At 28.6% G+C, this 15,381-nt stretch overlaps 1 protein-coding gene across 1 annotated transcript in view; it reads left to right on the top strand.

The window, feature by feature from the left end:
* poe (E3 ubiquitin-protein ligase-like protein poe) overlaps nucleotides 1–15,381 on the top strand; it is a 187,860-nt gene that overhangs the window by 40,236 nt on the left and 132,243 nt on the right. Inside the window, 8 exon segments of the mRNA XM_067288343.1 lie at nucleotides 2,151–2,243; nucleotides 2,324–2,465; nucleotides 3,453–3,576; nucleotides 5,044–5,146; nucleotides 5,458–5,599; nucleotides 8,397–8,476; nucleotides 9,803–9,934; nucleotides 12,119–12,301. Of these exon segments, the coding sequence (XP_067144444.1) occupies nucleotides 2,151–2,243; nucleotides 2,324–2,465; nucleotides 3,453–3,576; nucleotides 5,044–5,146; nucleotides 5,458–5,599; nucleotides 8,397–8,476; nucleotides 9,803–9,934; nucleotides 12,119–12,301 (999 nt within the window).

Raw genomic sequence — 15,381 nt, 5'->3', positions numbered from 1 at the left:
TCTGCACTTAAAAATTTCAAAGGACCCCCGAAGAATTAGTATGTGTCGAAAAACATCCCGGAGGGAGGGGGTTAAGCTCGTATTTAAATATTTATATTCTTTTTATTATTTATGTGTGCCATTTATTTAAGTAAAAATTATTTTATATAGCTTTTATTTCTATTATTTCTAAACATGAATCCATAGTAAATTTATAAAATATTTGAAAAAATTTGATCTAGAATCAATTTTTCAGCGACCCCCCCAAATATTTTTAACGACCCCCTTGGGGGTCGCAACTCCCACTTTGAGAATCACTGATCTAAAGGATGCCATAAAAGATCTTCTGGTTTCATTGATTTAAAGATAAATTCAAAAATAAGAATATGTCTTTATGCAGAATATTAGAGAAAAAGAAAAACATACTATTATTTTCTAAAGTAAAGGTAATCCCGATGTAAATAGTAATTTAAATTATTTTTGTGTCTATATGTTGCATTTCATGTTTGACAATGCAAAAAGTAAAATTTTGAATTGAAATATCTGAAAAGTTCAGTATGGTATCAAATAAGGGTTTAAAAATAAAGAGAAAAATAATGATTATACATTGTTAAGTGCAAAATTTGTAAAACTAAAATGCTCAAACTTAGAGGTTTAAAACTTTTAAACTTATTATCAACTGATTGTTTTTGAAGTCTTTCTTCTTTAGATTATTCTAATCATTTCTTTCTAAATAGAATATTATTTCAAATTTTAATAAGCTAGGACTTTTTCATTGAATTGTTGTCATATTTTAAAGTTTTAAATTGGAATGAATATTAAAAGCACATGATGTTGGCATAATAATGTTTTATATATTTTCCACTTAGATTTCATTAAATAGGAGTTGCAGTGATATAATCATTTTGTAGTGATTTAATCCATTTTGATTGGTGACTTCCATTTGTATAAAGGCAACATTGAGCTCCTCAATAGTTTGTATTGGAAGTGCTCTTGCACTGGATGTGACCACTCTGGCATCTGTCTATTTAAATTTTTTCTCCTTGTTTTGAGCTTTCAGATAGGCTGTAGTTTTTCTGTTTTTTAGTAGGTTTATTTGATGCTCTTTAGATTGCAACTACAACGTTTGGTAGATACTACTAATACACTGTATTTTCTCTCTATGGGATCCTTTCCACTAACAAAAGATTTGTAAAATTAATAAATATCATTGTTATAAATATATGTCTGAAATATAGTAAAAAAATTTTAAAATATATTTATTTCTTTTTGATTTCTTTTTCTTCAAACATAATCTCACTGATCTTGAACAATCCTATATAATTAGTTCATGTTGGTGAGCATGCACTATATTTCTTAATATTTCATTCTGCAACTATTTACTTTTTTTTTGATAGTCTGATAGAAGAGAATCCATATATCAATACATTTCAAGATTTTTATGATTTAGGTGTATTATTAGAACAAACATAAGTGAGTCAAAAATTTTTTCATAACATTTGTATATACTGTGTGTATATTTCATCTATAATGGATTCTTATGGGATTGTATAAATTAGTCCATAACACCAAAATTTGTCTGTATTGTTGCTATAATGACTACTAAATTATTTTAGTATTATGGACTTTTGTCCATTTATAGTATAGACCAGGGATGGCGAACCTTTTTGAGTCCGTGTGCCATATTGTAAGCATACTTAGCTTTAAAGATGTTAATGCATGCCAAAGTCTTAGACTCCTAATAATGATATTTAAAGAAATTAAACGAATACCCTTTAATTTGAATAAATGTTAAAAATCTGATTGAAAAAAGGATGATCAGGTGATAAACAGAAAGGATGATTGAAAAAAACAGAAATCATATGATACATTATGTGCCAGATGATTTCTTTTACGTGCCACAGGTTCGCCACCCCTGGTATAGACTAAATTTTTGAATTTTCCAATCAAGTAAACTTAGAAATCACAACTTAATGATCATGAATGTAATCTTTAGTTCCTGAAATGTTTTTCTAATGGTTATTTATAAAGTAGTTTATTGTTGCAACTACTACCATAATAGATAATTTTTTAAAATACAAACAAAATAGTGATAAAACTTTTATTTGTTTATTATTTAATATTATTTGTAAATATTACAGCCTAAATATTGATTATATTTTTTATTCTAGAATATGTTTTTGTCTCAATTAAATATAAGTCCATGGAATCAAGAAACTTGGCCATTACAAGTTTATCCTCGTACTCTCTCTGTTCTTGCACAAGTTTGTAATCAAGTTAAATTTTTGATCTCTTTATATATGTTTATTATTAATTAATTTTTATTCATAATAAATTTAAATAGATATTGATGTTAAGACAACAGAGAGAGAAAGATGATTTGAGAAGTGAAAGCGAACAAACATGTGTTTTAATATGGCAGAAATTACTGTATACAATAAAAAAAGCTATATTATCAACATCTCAATTTACTGAAGAAGGAGAAGGTAAATTTATTTGAATGAAAATATTCAAATATATATAATAATAATGATTTGTAAGTGAGCCAAATTTAAAATATATTTTCAAATAGTTTTAAGTAATTGCTTTAACAAATATTTATTTCTTAAAATAATTTTTTAATATTTGTTATCTCATTGCAAAAATTTTTTGTAGTAAACAAACTGGTTCATTTGAAGAAATTTTTAACTTATCTAAATAAATAGAATTGTATTTTTTCCCATATATTTACATATTTACTTTTAACATGAAATGAAAAATCAGATATATAATTTTTTAATTAACAGAGATTTGTAGTGAAAGTTTCAAATGAAATATCTTTATCATAAAAGCACTTCATTAAATGTAGGGTTTACAGTTACTTTTAATCAAAAACTGTCTTAAATTTTTCAAACTGGAAAAAGTCATAGATCAAACAGTTCATAATTGTTTTTTTTTTTTTTAAATTACTGTATAATTTTCTTTTGAAACAAAATTAGAAATATATGAACCATCATAGTACTGCAAATCCTCACTTAACCTCATTGACAATTTTTTGGAAACAGTGACATTATGCAAAATGACTTGTATTGAAACTGATTTTACCATAGGTTAAATTATATAAATGAGATTTAATTTAGTTAATACTATTCTAATAGGATCATATTTGTAATCTGAAGCATTTATTTCCTACCTCATAGAATCAATTTTACTGTTTTAAAGAGAATTCAACAACAGTAATTGTAAATGTAAATTGTTTTTCTTCAATGACATTATAATGAAATAATGTTAAGTGAGGACTTTTTATATTATGTTGTATTATTCAGTGTAAAGAAAATATCCTATTACCTTACATGCAAATGTTTATATTTAAAAAATTTTTTTGTATTTTTTAAATATATTTATGTAATTGAAGAATGTAAGAATGTAATTGTTACAAAATTTTTAAAAGAAATTAATATAAATAAATTATTAAAAAATTTTGTGTTTTACAGATATTAATGTCGAACATGCTCAATTAATGCTTTTTCTTTTCCACAACATTCAATTGATGCAAAAGAAACATATATTATTGCTGACAGCCCAAACAATAATTGATGTTGCTGTAGTAGTTCAAAGGTAAATTCATATGAATTTTGTAACTGTTTTAAAAAAAAAAAATTAAATTGCTTATGGATGGAAATTATACTACAGTGGAGTCTGCCTATTGCAATCACTTCAGGATTTGCCTATATTGGTAGCAATATCTGACTGATAACATTAAGCAGGATAAGTAAATAAAACTACAATTCAATAAAAATTATGGTATTTTGACTCTGATATTAAAAAGACATGTTAAAAACAATTAAATATGTATAAACTTAAACTGTATTAATTGTTACTATTATTATTAATTAATAGTAATTCATTCAGTGTTATTTGCTTGCTTTTATTGTCTTTAACAAATAGCATATAATTGAAGTAAGAAATGACACCAATTATTGTAATGCAAGCAAATAAAAATTTAAACAATGTTTAAAGTGCTGGTTAAGACTGATAACAATTAGACATTATCAGATACATGTTGAAGGCTATATATGTAATTCTTTTGTATAAATAGTTTAAGCATACAGTTTTTAGTTTCAATTCATAATGGAAGTTAGTATTATTCATTCTGCCAATTTATTTGATTAAGTTCAGTGAGGTAGTGAACTAGTAGAAAAGACAGTTTATATAGTTTGATAAGTTCAAAAAATCAATGACAGTTTTTTTTATCTTGCTTAATCCTAAAATATACTATAAAAATATACATACTAGGTATAGTAGTAAATCTGTGTATTTGGATTTCTTAGATTGATGAAACCTATACTGTGTATTACATTTATGAATTATATTAAATTTCACATATACACTAGAAAATTATTTGTATGTTGCCGTGTACAATAACAATAAATAATTATGATTTTATCTTTTATCAAGTGTTGAATTAATAAGTGGCAGATTGATAGCAAATCAAACTTAACAGAATTTAGTGAATTTAGTGTAGCAGTTCCTTGCTTCCATTGGACTACAAAACAACTTTTAATGTTTTGAACAATCTCTTTTTTAATGTTCTTAACTCTTCTATTTGTAATAAAATTCTGGGCTTTGTATAAGTCAGTTTATGAACATTGCTATTTCTAAACTATTAAATAATGCATGATGGATATTTTACAAACCATAACACACACTATTCGATGTTATGATATATAATATATGGGTCACACTCAAAATGTTATAATACAAATATAGATAATACATGACAATAAAGGATGTTTAAATAAATTTTGGCATTTGTGAATTTCTTCAAAATAGTTTGAACAAACTGAAAAATAGCTTAAATTATAATGCTGTTTGGATATTATCGGTAGTGTATGTATATATACATATATATATCCTACTGATAATATCTCCTACTAATATTACTGTTTAGGAAAGTGTAAAAATTAATTGTATTTTAAAATTAACATTTAAATATTTTCAGGCAGATATTCATAATTTTTTTTGTATTGTTTAGTTTAATACTAAGTTGTGTGTGTATGTATATATTTATTTTTATTTTTTCAGTTGCATGAAAGATTTTCAAATATTGTATTTAGCAAGATTACTGTTGTTGTTTGAATATATGATGAAGAATCTTTATGATGCTCCACCATCTCTAATTGAACAAGTAAATGATGAATGTTTCATAATCAAATAAAATAAAACATAACTAAATTAGTACTATTAGTACATCTAATTTTAATAAGAATTGTTTATTTGAATTTTTCATTATAGATGAGGTCTTTATAAAAATTTTTTTATAAAACAAATACTCATTTTATTATTTAATTAAAAAAAATAATTTTGAGTTTTTTTAAGTAAATTTTCATTATTGCTTTATTTTGTTATAAATTTTAAGTAACATCAAATTGTTCTTTGTTCAGTTTTAGATATATTTAAACTTAAATGTTTTAAAATATATTAAACTAACTTTTACAGATTCAAAAAAACTTATTTACTATTCAAAATCTGAGCATATCTTCAGAAAAAGATAATACAAAAAGAATGTGTAAAACTTATTTCTCTTGTAAAGATGTGGAAGATAACTATGTTAAAAATCTGTCAAGTGATGAACTTCAAAGTAAGTTTTGAGTAAATTAAATGTATTTTAAATTGCATGTAATAATTCTAGCATGTTTGTTATTCTACAGAATTAAAAAAAATTTTTTTTAATATAATTTAAAGAAACATATTCATGTATATTTATATTCAAAGTATTCAGTTTAAATTTAATTAATAAAATCATTTATAATATATAATTTCTATAAATATAATATTACTGATGACATTTTCTTCTTTCCTTAAAGTACAATTTCTTAATACTGGCATACCTCATTTTAAGGCATTTCCAAATATGGTACTTTTCATTTATGTCCATGTTTATTATTTTTGGCACTTGTCTTGCTCTTAAAAGGACTTTTGGTGTTTTTCTGTGTATTATATTTTACTTTTGTGTCTTTTTAAGTCTAGCACTATAATAGTATGAGGGTAATCCCAAAAGTAAAGTCTCCTAATTTTTTAAATACAAAGAAACATTTATACAAAAATAAAGTTCATATCATTTTAAAGCTTGAACATTTATCTATTTTCTACGTAATTGCCATTTTGGTCGATGCATTTTTGTATGTGCTGTGGCAATTTTTGTATGCCCATGTCATACCAGCTTGCCGCCATGACGTGTTAAACCAATTGAAATTCATTGCCAATTGAGAGAAGTGTGTGGCAAGTCATGCATAGATGTCAAAAATAGCTTCAAGTGGTATAGGGAGTTTGCAGTTGATCGTACTGAAATTCATGACGAGAAAGAAGTGGGAGACTGTCAATTTCCGACGAGACAGTCACGAAGGTTGAGCAAACCATGTGTGAATATCGGCAAATCTCTTTGGATGATCTCTGCATTTTGGTTATTGGGCTTTCCCCAAGTGCAATTCAAAGGATTTCAATGGAAAAGTTACAATATTGGATGGTGTGCGCAAGACAGGACCCGTGACGTGGCTGCAAGCAGATATGACATGGGCATACAAAAACTGCTACACCACCTACAAAAATGCATTGACTGAAATGGTGATTATGTAGAAAAATAGATAAATGTTCAAGCTTTAAAATGATATGAACTTTATTTTTGTATAAACATTTCTTTGTATTTAAAAAAATTAAGAGACCTTACTTTTGAGATTGTTGATTACTGAAATGGGGAAGGGTCTTTTGTGTACAACATGGTAGTCATAGAAATCCATAATTCCATAATGTGTTGTGCTAAGACTTTTGTGGACCTTGTTCACAGGAAACTGATTTACTTCATATTATCTTCTGATATGTATGGCCTTTCAGGCAGTTTTACATTTAAAATGCTTTATATCTTTAAAATGTTGAAACTACTGATGAACATTTTTATCTGAAGACACTTTACTGCCATACCTCACAATAAAAATTTTGTTGAACAGTAACGACAGATTTAGTTTTGTAGAACCAGATCACATATTGCCCTTTCTACTGGAAGATCACAGTGGAAGACACAACAGAGCCACCATAATGTTACTTTACTCTATACCATGTATACTAAAAAACTTCTTGAGTTTTTGAAGACACTGAAACTTATTTCTAATATCTCAGACATTAACTCCAGGATTTCAAAAATTTATATTTATGAAGATCCTGTATTTATACCATAATATTTACATTGTTTTTTCAAAATTATAAATTTTTGATGTAATTGCAAGAGAGTTTCTGTTAATTGTATTTACCATTAGATATCCATCTCTACACTATGAAGAAAACAAACAGAATAATTTTTTACAGCAAAAATAAAGATAATTCATTATATTTAAGCATTGTTAGTAAATTTGCTTGCATTTATTTTTATAAAACAATGATTTTACAAAAATAACATCAGTCAGTTATAGAGATATGATCAAAAGCATTCAGGTTTTAATAGGTTTATAATTTTAAATATTTATCTCTGGTTATTTTAAATAAAATTAAGTGCGCTTTAAAACACAAATTTATTTTGTAAATTAATATAGAATTAAACTTAGTTGTATCAACATTGCATCTGTAAACAGTGCAAAAAATGCATTATTCTACTGTATGTTAACATCAATGCATTATAGTTGATGGACATTGAATTGAGAAAAAAATTAGATTTGTTTGTCTTTTGTATTTTATATATCAGTTAATAAAATATATTTAATCTGTATACATGTATCAATAGAATTTTTGAATTAATCTGTAAAATTTAGTTGCATAATGACACACAATGCTTATTTGCATACTAAATAAAAATCACAAACTCTTATAACAAATTATTAAATACATTCAAATTGTTTACAAACTATAAAATTAGATTAACTCAACTATTAATTTTGAAATATACTGGAAAGCTGATTATCTGAACATGATGGGACCAGGGATCTTTTGGATAAACATAATTTCAGATAATCTAGAAATTCGTTCATTTTTGTATTTTGGGTACCTCAAGCACTATGCATTTAAAGTTTCATGAACTAAAAATACAGTAGTGCACTTATTGTATTTGAAGGTAAATTAATTTACTTAAAAATCTAACATCATGTTATATATGGCCTGGTTTCACAGCACTACAGTTGACAAATGACTTAGTGATTTCCAGTTATATGGAGAGTTTGATCTCTGTGTATTATACTCTGTGGCATGTACTGTACAGTACATTGTTCTATGTTTCATTTTTATTCATTTATTTTTTGCAAACCATTTTGGATAATTAACTTTCTATTGTTGAGTGTATCTGATTGTTTGTTTATTTATTTTACTTGTTGTCATGTACTTTGTACTTAACATTTTGACAATACATTGTGTCATATTAAATTTAAGATTATATAATTATGAACACATTTTTCTAGGTTCTACTGTAAAACCAAGATTCTATAATCTCATGTCTGTTGAAATTAATAATCAAGATTCCCCAAAGTTGGATGGATTTGTAAGTAATGTTTTGCTCACATTGTTAATTTAATTATATTTTTATTGGACTATGAACTCCAAAGTTGAGTTTAATTAAACACTTGGCTTTATTTCCATCTTTATTTAGTTGACTTTCTCCCTCGGATTTTCAAGGGCCGAGTCCCGTAGAGACCGAAAGAGAATCGGGTTAATATTCCCGAACCTGGACGCAGAGATCGGCCCTTCGGGGACCAGTGCGGTAACGCAAACGAACTCAGAGACGTCGGCGGAAGCCCCAGGAAGAGTTGTCTTTTCTTTGTAAGGACTCTGCTCCCTGGAATCGGCTCGCCCGGAGATAGGGATGCTGTATCCGTAAAGCACCGCGGCTCTTGCGGTGTCCGGTGCGCTTCCGTCGGCCCTTGAAAATCCGAGGGAGAAAGTCAACTAAATAAAGATGGAAATAAAGCCAAGTGTTTAATTAAACTCAACTTTGGAGTTCATAGTCCAACAATTACGAAAACACGGTTTCAAAGAAGAAATATATTTTTATTATTATTTATTACATTCAATGGAGAATTCAGTTAAGTGAATAAATAAGAATTTTATCTGATGTATAGGCTACTTATTTTGTGGAAATATTAGCTATAAAATAAATGTTTTATCAATTTTGGATTGATGATCACACTACGTTGCAGTGATGTCAGTGACCATGTGATGTTCATGTTCAGAGGGAATTTCCTTTAAGTTTCATTTTAAAATATTTTGGCAAATGGTGTATTTTAAACTTACTTCATTAAATTTAAACTTTAAAAAAAGATAGCTGTATTCTATAACTCACTTCTATAACAAATTTTTAAAAAATCTTTTCATAGTGACCATGTGACATTCTATTATCCAATTGGAAGTAACAAGCTATATTTAGAAAGTGTTATCACTAATCTAACGTAACCTAATGTACAGTACTGTACATACAATCCATCTTTGTTTTATCAATGTGGAATTAAAAAGGCTTAGTATTTTGTCAAAAAAAAATTTCTAGAGGAAAGTGTAAGGGTAAAATTGGTCAGGTAATTTCTAGATCTAAAAGAATAAGAACAACTGAAACCCTTGAAGGCAGTGAAGTTCGACTTGAGCAACATTGAGTAAATAAAAATGGCTTTGTCAAGGGCTGCAGAAACAGCATCACAACATCAAGCTCAACTTGAAGCTTTTCTCAATTCTTCAGTTTCTATTTTCTCATAAAAAATACTTTATCATGCTTGACGGGAGAATTTATAGTTTCTTAGATAGTTTCACAAACAAATTATTATTGTTTGTTAGTAATTTTAAATGAAGTAATTAATTTTTATTTTTTAATATATTTCAGGCTTGCAGTTTTATTCTTGGAACTGCTGATGTTTTGGAGTATAAAAAATTGTACAGTTCCATTAATCTTATTCTTAATGTAGCAGCTCAATGTGATCTATCTGGAAGAGAGTCAGAACAGTTATCTTACCTGGTAATAAATTTTAAATGTTAAAATTATTTTATTTATGGAAGTGAATTTCTAGAATTAGTTTATTAAAACAGATATTATGCTACCTAAATATTTTATAGTGTTTTAATATTAATAAAGAACAATTTATTCAAATTGTTTTAAAAATTTTTAACAAGTCATTTGAATTTGACTGTAATATAGGATGGTTGCAAATGGCATTTACAGTTATTGCAGACTTCACGTTAATTGTAAAATCTAAGTAATATTTGTTTTGGTTTTTATTTCTTTATTTATTTTTTTCAGGATATGTCTATTCTCCCCTATATGTTGATGATAAATTTCATTAAGTCATCTCCAGCTTTTTAGTGAATGTTAGCAAAAATGTTAATATATCAATAAGTCTTTTGAAATATGTTTCAAAAAGATTTTCACTTTTATTTATCTTTATGTTCCTTCTTTTAATTTTGTTTAATCTTTATTTATTAAAAAATTACGTACACAGAACCTTTTACGCTGTGATAACACACAAATATTGACAAACAAACGTTTTCGAACCTCCTTCTGGGCTCTGCATCAGATTCCAAAAACTGTTTCTAGATGGATGTTCGATTGCCGTTAAATATCAGTTCGATTCACGTGTCATTTAAATATCAGTTCAATCGTAGGTTTGAAAGGATTTACAAAAAACCACGTCGTGCATGCACGACAAGTCAGCCCGTCCGTGTATAACGGGTGACTACAGTGTGCTGTGAATTAACTCTTGCCAGGCCAATGACAAAATCATCTCCTCTTTAAAATTTATGCATGTGCTGGTGATGGAGGATTTAAAGATGTGCATAGCCTTCAACCATTTGAGGTGTTCAATGGGAGGTGCGTCGTGGAGGAGATTTGCCTGGGTGAAGTCTGCTACTATGTCTGGATTGGTTACATAAGTAGCGAGGGCCATGGAGGTTCTCCCATGACGAATATCTGCTTGATGATGTATTCTAACGCCCATGGATCGTTTAGTATAGCTTACATATGTCAGGCCCCTATCGCACCTATTATCCCTTATAGAGACACTATAGATTCCGGGGCATCTGCTGGGGTTAGGAGGGTCCTTCCCATTAACGGATATCCCTTAATAGGAAGGACTCTCCTATCCATCTTTGATATTATCAGCATTGTTGCCAAGTTATAAAAGCTTTCTACTAGTTCAAACTTCAGTTCTCACTAAATTTGAACACCTTCCTAGAAAATGTGGCATGATGTTAAATCTGAGTTTGAACATGATACTAAAGATTATTAGGCTTGTCATTTTAAGCTGCTCAAAAAATGTACAGTAAACATACTGTACATTTTTTGTACATTTAACTTTTATATAATAACAAATTATTGTTATTATATAAAAGTTAATTCTCTGAAATTTTATACCAAAAGTACTAGACAACCTACTAAATTTCTCATTAAATTTAGTTAGAATCCACCAACCTGGTAACCTTGATAAGTAGTCAGACTTGTATTTTGCTGCATTATCATCAGTTAATTCTACACTGTCAAATTTGTTTGTGCCATTGAGTTCATCTTTCAATAATGTGGTAATCTCCTTAATCTGACATTGTTCCAGCCATATACATATGTCAGATTACCAAGATGACACTTCAGTAATTTTTTTTTAATTGAAAAAATATTATTTAGAAGAGAATTAAATTTTATTTTCTGTTTTTCAAAGAGATTAATTAAAAATTTAGATAATAAGTTGTACGAACCTCAAGTAGAAGTAAGATTTGGTAAAATATAATTTGTAGTTTTAGAGGTAATTCCAAAATTCCTTTGTTATGTTATAGAATAATAATAGTTTAAACAGATGCATGAATGTTGTTTCTTATTGCTGAAAATTGTAACTGTTAATTTGTAAAAAATAAAGATTTAAAAATTTTCATATTGCTTCTACTTTGCTTTTTTTGTTAGTAAGTAAGTGCCTTTTTACTTTTTATTGTGCTGACATTATTTCTTTTGTATCCAACATACTAATTTATAGAAATTTTTAGAAATCATATTTTAAAAATATATGTGGAATTTAGCATAATGTTAATTTCAATTAAATAAAAAAAAGTGCAAAATTCAGTTTTTATTTATTTATTAACTTTTTTCACTGATACTCTGAAATATATTTATATAAAAATTTATTTTAAAAAATAAATGCATTATTATTTTCTTACATAGGGTATATGTGCTGTTCAATATTGTTTTAGTATTTGCTGGAGACTTTTACTTACATTACCACCCTCAATTCATTCTATGGAACTGTTGGCAACTGGTAATGCAATGCTTGATGCTTCCCAAGCACTGCATGCTTTAATATGGATTACAAGAGCAGGTCATAAAGTATTTACAGGTTGGATGAAGGTAAGTTCAGACTAGTTGTAATTCTATTTGACCTATATTTAATTTTTTTTTCATTAATTTAATAGAAATAACGTTCTAGTAATATTTATTTAAGAATCAAATACAGTGGAACCTCGCTTAACGATCACCCTGCATAACGAGCAAAAAAAATGGTAAAAATTACTTGCTTTACGAGTGACATTTCACATAATGAGTGATGAGTAGAGGGGAAGTCTCAGATTGTGTGCATGCTCTGTCAGTCTGTGTTTAGCACTTGTTCCACTAGCATCTTAGTGTTGCTTGTGATCACACATTTTTCCAAACTTGTGTTCAGACGTATTATGTATAAACATCAACAACTATAGCCTGTTATATAATAAACACGCCAAACAATACGCCAATTTCTTGGGCTATGTAAAGGCTATAATTATATATTAGAAATTAATTAATTTGATCAGAGGCAGTTATGCTGCCATCTCATATTAAATTTAATGACCAGTTTCAGATTAAATTTTAGAAATGTCTAAATTAAAAATTAATTATTTATAATTATTAAATTTAATATGAAATTTAATATAAAGATGATTCACATTCCTTAACAATGTATATTGTATAATTTTCTTTGAATAAATGTTATACAGGGTGACAATAATTAATTCATACAAGTTTTGCATCGTAATTTATTAAAGAAATGAAAATTAGAAAAACAACAGCAGATAGCAGTGACAATACTTTACGTATTAATCAGATATTCAGCTGGTTTCAAAGTGACCTCCTTTTGCCTTGATGCAGAGCCCCAAACGCATTTTGAAATTCTCAGTGATGGGCCGCAGCTCTTCTGGAGACAGTTTGTCCCACTCCTGGTGCAAGGATTGCTTCAGCGACTCCAAACATTTGTGGCGCTTAGCACAGGCCCTGGCCTCCAAAATGGACCACACTGTAGTCCGTCGGGTTCAGATCTGGTGAGTACAGTGGCCATTCCGCAGACGATGTGAAATCAGGAAAATGGGCCTTGCACCACTCCTGAGTCTTCTTCACCCTGTGTGCCGGTGCCAAGTCCTGCTGAAATGTCCATTTCGCACTGCCAACATTCTGTTGAGCCCACGGAAGTACTATGGCCTTGAGAATGTCACGGCAGTACCTGTCTTGATTGATTTTGGCTCCTTGATTGATGAAAACAAAGGGTGTCTTGCCGCTTGCACAAATTCCGCTCCAAACCATGACTGACATTGGATTTTGGCGATGTTCGATGACGGCTGAGCATTCTGGAGCCTCCGCAAACCAGTTCCTGTGTTTTGATGGTTGTGTGCCTGTTGTACGGAGAAAAGCTTTTCGTCTGTGAAGAGAATGCGCTCCCATTGTGGACCTGCGACCTGATGCTGGAGTTCAGTGATTCTCAAAGTGGGGGTCGCAAAAAATATTTAGGGGGGTCGCTGAAAAATTGATGCCAGATGAATTTTTTCAAATATTGTATAAATTTACTATGGATTCATGTTTAGAAATAATAGAAATAAAAAATATATAAAATAATTTTTACTTAAATAAATTGTACATATAAATAATAAAAATAATATAAATATTTAAATATGAGCCTAACCCCCTCCCTCCGGGATGTTTTTTGACACATACTTATTCTTTGGGGGTCCTTTGAAATTTTTTAGTGCATAAGGGGGGTCGCGGTCCAAAAAGTTTGAGAAACACTGCTGGAGTTGATGCATTTTTGAAGTCTCATGCACTTGTTTTCATCAGTGAGGAGCTGAACCTTTTGGAACTTGTAGAGCTTGAGTCCGAGCTCCTTTTTTGCCATTAACCACATCGATTTGTGATTGATTCCAATCTCATGAGCAATTTTTCTCATGGAGACCTTTGCATGTTAGTCAATTCGCTTTTTGATGATCTTGCGGTTCCTAGATGTGTTGATGGTGCGCTTTCTTCCATGTTCAGGATGGTCGCCATTATGACCAAGCTCCTTGAATTGCCAAACTGTGTCCAAGACTGTCATTTTGGGAACACTGAGCAAACAAACAATTTCACATTGACACTTTCCTTGCTGGAATAGCTCCAAAATTTCACAACATTTGTTCAACATCTCTTAAAAAATAAAGAACTAATCCTTATTACACTGAAAGTACATCTACACAGGCAGGAAATCACAGAGAATTAAACACAACAGTATGTAAATTGGTTATGGTAAAAAATTCAGGTGCAGCATTGCTACAAACTTTGTACAGGTTAATTATTGTCAACCTGTACATAAAATATTTGAGTGTTTTTTTTTATTTTTGCATGGAACACGTTATCGTATTTTACATTAATTTATATGAGAAAAATTGTTTCGCTTAATGAGTGTTTCGCATTATCAGTAAGATTCTGGAACAAATTATGCTCGTTAAGCGAGGTTCCACTGTACTTCTAATTCTTTTAAATGGTCATTTTTCAAGTTTTCATTACAACATATTTTTAATGAATTAAAAAAATTATAAAAATTATTGATGATGATTGATGTATTATTGCAGCATTTCTCAACCTTTTTATGCCTAAATATCAGTAAAATGTCTGAAAAAATTCTATAGGCCTAGGTTTTTAAACCTTTGTGGATATTACCAACATTTAGGACATACTGTGTTATTTATAACAATAAATTTAAAAGCATGTTCTGAATACATATGAAGTTGTAGTTATTTAAATTGGAAGTAAACTATTAAAAGTGAATCATCGTTGAATGAAGTTTTAATCTTTATTAATTTAAGTCTGGTTGCAGACCACCTGTCCTATTATTGTGGATCACAAGTTGAGAAATGCTGTATTATTGCATTTATTTATAGATTTCTTTTTTACTTTGCAAGTTTATGTAGTTTGACAGTAAAGACTGTATTTTAATAATTTGTATTTCTAGAAACTTAAATAGAATTAGTTACAATCAGGCATTTCTAAAAATAAATACTTTGCAAAATTAAATATTCATTGATAACTGTAGCACTGAAATTTATTGCTCAGGAAATTAATAATAATATACAAAAGTCACGGAACAAAATTGAACATTTACTTTAAAAAACACAATAAAGAAAGTATAATGAAGAAAGAAAATTAGAAAGAAAGAA

The sequence above is a fragment of the Centruroides vittatus genome, unplaced genomic scaffold (genome assembly GCF_030686945.1).
Source record: "Centruroides vittatus isolate TY-2023 unplaced genomic scaffold, ASM3068694v2 scaffold_861, whole genome shotgun sequence".
NCBI classification, from domain to species: Eukaryota; Metazoa; Arthropoda; class Arachnida; order Scorpiones; family Buthidae; genus Centruroides; species Centruroides vittatus.
Note: the sequence above shows the minus strand (reverse complement) of the source record. Positions and strands in the feature narration are given on the sequence as shown.